The sequence below is a fragment of the Argentina silus genome (genome assembly GCF_951799395.1).
Source record: "Argentina silus genome assembly, chromosome: X".
Taxonomy (NCBI): domain Eukaryota; kingdom Metazoa; phylum Chordata; class Actinopteri; order Argentiniformes; family Argentinidae; genus Argentina; species Argentina silus.
Window position 1 is genome coordinate 47,578,074 of NC_139653.1, and position 4,738 is coordinate 47,582,811.

The 4,738-nt window shown below is 46.3% G+C and overlaps 1 protein-coding gene across 1 annotated transcript in view; it reads right to left on the reverse strand.

The window, feature by feature from the left end:
- Positions 1-4,468, reverse strand: part of nlgn1 (neuroligin 1) — a gene marked incomplete at both ends in the record, with an annotated part of 138,578 nt that extends 134,110 nt beyond the window's left edge. Inside the window, 2 exons of the mRNA XM_083694768.1 lie at positions 255-320; positions 4,421-4,468. Coding sequence (XP_083550894.1) covers positions 255-320; positions 4,421-4,468 — 114 coding nt within the window. The remainder of the gene's footprint in view (positions 1-254; positions 321-4,420) is intronic.
- Between the last annotated feature and the right edge of the window lie 270 nt (positions 4,469-4,738).

A 4,738-nucleotide genomic window follows, 5' to 3' on the forward strand; every position in this document is an offset into this window, starting at 1 on the left:
GGTTGGGGTTGGGGCTGGGGATGGGCCTTGGTCTGGGTCTGGGTCTGGGTCTGGGTCTGGGTCTGGGTCTGGGTCTGGGGCAGGGGCAGGGGCAGGGGCAGGGGCAGGTTCAGGTTCAGGGGCTGGGGATGGGCCATGGTCTGGGTCTGGGTCTGGGTCTGGGTCTGGGTCTGGGTCTGGGTCTGGGGCAGGGACAGGGGCAGGGGCAGGGGCAGGGGCAGGGGCTGAGTCTGGGCCTGGGTCTGGGTCTGGGCCTGGGGTTGGGTCTGGGCCAGGGGCTCGGTCTGGGCCTTGGTCTGGAGCTGGGTCTGGGTCTGGGACTGGGGTTGGGGTTGGGGTTGGGGTTGGGGTTGGGGTTGGAGATGGGGATGGGGATGGGGATGAGGATGGGGATGGGCCTGGGCCAGGGGCTGGGGTTGGGGCTGGGCCAGAGGCTGGGTCTGGGTCTGGGTGTCTGAAGACACCGGATCTCCGGTAGCATTAACCATCATGATTGCACCTGTAGGAAAGGATATAATTATCAGTATGAGCTCATTCATGGAGCTGAAGGCGTGATGCTGCTTATCTCTGCAGGAGATCAATCTGAGCCAGGAGTGTTGACACAACACCTCAGTCTGCTGTGAAAACTACCACAGAGATGGAGAAAATACTACATCTTGCACTGCAGTTCTCAGGTTATATTAGGCAGGTGGTGTGTGAACAGGGGAGAGCTAGAGAGGTAGAGCGAAAGGGGGGAGAGGGAAAGAGAGAGAGAGAGAGAGAGAGAGAGAGAGAGAGAGACAGAGAGAGAGAGGGAAAGAGAGCAAAAGAGAGAGAGAGAGATAGAAAGAGAGAGAGAGATAGAAAGAGAGATAGAAAGAGAGAGAGGGGGGGGGAGAGATAGAGTGAGAGAGAGAGGGAGAGAGAGATAGAGTGAGAGAGAGAGAGAGAGATGTGAAATATGTGTTTCTGGGTTGATTACACATCAATTTCCTTATCACATTTCTCATAGGTATTAACTTCATTCAGTGACATGCCACACAGATAACCAGAGATATAGGCCCTAGAACAATATCCATGTTATATCTCTATGCAGATATCTAAGCAGTCAACATTATGATATGGGGGAGATGAGTGAAATTGTCCTGTCAAGCCGGATATGAGGTACTCTCAAATATATATTACATTTGACGTTCTTCATTCCCATTTCCACATAGTGCAATCGTAATTTGTATTAACATGTCTGCATACACACTGCTTAGTTTAGCTTTCAGAGAGATACGGTGATCAAAGCTGACGAAGCGCTAACGTCACTGAGCAAACTGCCAACCAAGCCGGATGTAACAGCTACTCGCTGCCAATTCAATATGCCAAGTAAGGCTATTTAAAACTGTTCATGCATGGTCTAACTAACTATATTTTTCTCACCTCCACTTTTGATTGTTGTTGTCGGAATCAAATGCGTTCACCTGTATTTTGTTCGTAAAACAACATTGGAAAGTATATTGTGCCCAGTTCGAACGCGTCCTTCAAAAGTTGTTATTGATTCCATGCGATATTTTACGCGGCAAAGGCCGACTTCATGTACCTTGAGGTGTGATAAACTGATGCGAGATTGGACAGAGCTCTTCTTAGGAAGAGGAATGGACGTTGGAATGGAATTTGTGGCTTTGTTTGGTGATTGATTTTTAAATGATACATTTCTGATTGAGTTATCCTTTCATTCATATAGTCTCCCTCTCTTGCCCTATCTGTTGTGAAATGCACTGTGCATATGGTCCTAACCATTTTGCTAGATCTCCATTGAAGTTGGTCTAAATATTAGTTTCTTGTTTGAGAAAAATAACACTTACAATGACTATTAGCACAAACTAAAAATGGAAGAAATACACTATTTCTTACGTCTTTATGGTCATTATAACACGGACGCTAAAAACACTTGAAAAGGCCCAAAAGACTCTCTAGAGAAATGAACATTGATTTGAAGCTATGATGCACAGCCATGCTAGGCTAGTCTATATCGTTTTAACTGTGAGACGCAGAAGAGCCCAGCAGGTCTGACAGCAGCTTGCTATTTTTATAGATATCCCATAATTCCAAATGACATCATACCTCAGCAACAGCTCGGTGACAGATGTAGAATACGGTCTCCACAGAGGGAGGAGACCCGTCATTGGTTCCCTGGCAGCGCTGTTTAACACTCGAGTTTCACCTATCAGGATGGATTAATGTTCAGCACAAATCAGCTCATATCTGACTCTGATCTCTACCAGGGGAGGCTGGTGGAGGTAGACATCAGAGGACGGTAACGCATGGAATGGAATGAGGAATGGCGCCATATATAACATCTTTGATACTGTTACATTCACTCTGGTTATCTACCCTATGTCTTCAGCACAGCTAGTGTCTAACTGTGTGTAATTGAGGTGGGGTTCGGTGGGGTTCAGTGGGGTTCGGTGGGGTTCGGTGGGGTGCGGTGGGGTTCAGTGGGGTTCGGTGAACCTACACCGAGATGGATAGAAATGCACTGTGCAGAACGGTTAAGGGCGTCAGGCATGTGGACGAGGGAGTCATGTCATGTCCTCTCTATAACATGTATTTCTATCTATGGTACAACGTTGTGAATGTCTCACAGTGTTGGACATTGGTAGGGTACTGTACGTCTGTACGGGGGGTGCAAAAATTACCACCTTCCAACAATTGATGAGAATTGATTGCATGGCCAATAAACAGTCTTTGAACTCTTCCGTTGGCTCCCTGAGTAAAAAGCTGAACACTGTCTTCTGGCATGCAGACCTGGGGTTTGAACCCAATCTCTCACTCCTCACAAAATGAACGTACTCTCTCAACAATCAGCTGTCTATGGCTCCCATGAAACAAAGTGCTGAGAGTGAGGTATTCTCGACATGGAAAAAAACAGTGTCACTTTTAATGTTGATGGCTAGAAACGGATAGAGTGGAATATGAGTTAATTGGCTGAAGTGCTACCCCCCCCCCCCCCTCCTCCACACACACACATTTCTCATAGATGTCTTTGTAATTACGCCATTTATAGTATGCAGCGTCAAAATAGCTGTTAAAAGTGACAGGGCCAGTTAAAGTGAGGGGGGATGTGTCAGTGTCATTGCACCGCCTCAAATCCTGTCTCCTCTTCTTCCTAGACAGAGGACCAGTCACGCACACACACACACACACACACACACACACACACACACACACACACACACACACACACAAACCTCTTCCTAGACAGAGGACCAGTCACACACAGACACACACACACACACACACACACACACACACACACACACACACACACACAAACACACAACCACTTCCTAGACAGGGGACCAGTCACACACAGACACACACACACACACACAAACACACACACAACCTCTTCCTAGACAGCGGACCAGACACACACACACACACACACACACACACACACACACACACACACACACAACCTCTTCCTACACAAACGACCAGTCAGTAGGAGGGGTGGATTAACAGGCTGCTGCTATTGTTTCAAATGAGACTACTGTGACGACCCTCTCTCTCTCTCTCTGTCAGCTGGTTTCCCTTTTGGCTGTTTATCTGGTTCAGGGAGCCAGTGTGGGCGGGGCTGGGAGGGTCGTTGGCAAATGTGGTTCACCTGTGCAGGTGTGGCCTACAGGCTTAATATGGTGAACCCCATCGGCCATTTTGGCTCTCTCTTCTCCCACGGGCAGGGTGGCTTCTGGTTTTGTTCCTCTTTGTTTTGTTCACGTCATACAACATCCCACAACACACATTCCATTCATCCATACACTACACACAATACTGATTATACAAACTTCACCTTACATCACCTTACACCTTACACATACTTATATTGTTTGTCCTTTAAGTTAATAAATATATTACTTTAACCCTTGATCATGTGTGGACTCTCATTTTTGTGACCACCGGGCTTGGTCGTAACAAAGTGGGGGCTTGTCAAAAAGTGAGTTTTGGCTATGTTGTTTTATGGTTAAGTAAGTTAGTTTTGGTAAAATTAAGTTTGTTTTTTCGGTTGCACTCTGGATTGGTTGTTAGGCTGACCAGAGTTGGATTGATTTGTGAAATTATTTAATTTGGTTGGGAGTACCACACATGATTGGTTTTTGTTTGCCTGGAGTTTTGGTTTGGATTGCCAAACGTGGAGGAGTTTGCTGTCCCCAGTGGTTGTTGTCTGTCTAGCTAAGTGTTTGTGTTATTGATATGGTAGGGACAGCCTTTAGTTAGTTTACTGTTAGGTTTAGTGGCTGCTCTCATTAGGAGAGCAGTCAGTTTGTTTTGTTTTCTTAGTGTGGCGGGGACCGCGGGTAGAGGTCCAGTTTGGCAGAACCTGCCTCGGGAGCACTTCCTTGGGGTTCTGACTCTGATGGAGCTAGTGCATAAGAAACCCTGCCAGTACCTGCACGAAGACTAGGGTCCAGTTCACTTTAGTTCCATTAGGTTTCATTTGGGTTGTCTTTTACTGAATCAATGTACTTTCACTGTTAGTTTAGATATTATCATTTTGTATTTTATGTTTAATTACTATAGGTTAGCAATTGATAATATTTAAAATATTGGTGATGGCTGCTAATTTAGACTACTTTATTCAGGCCCCTTCTGAACAGCTTTTGGATCGTTGCACCAAAGACCAATTGGTTCACATTGCAGATCACTATGGGGTTGAGTGTAGTCCTTCTCTATTGAAGGGGAGCTTCAAGGCCATATTGAAGGTTAA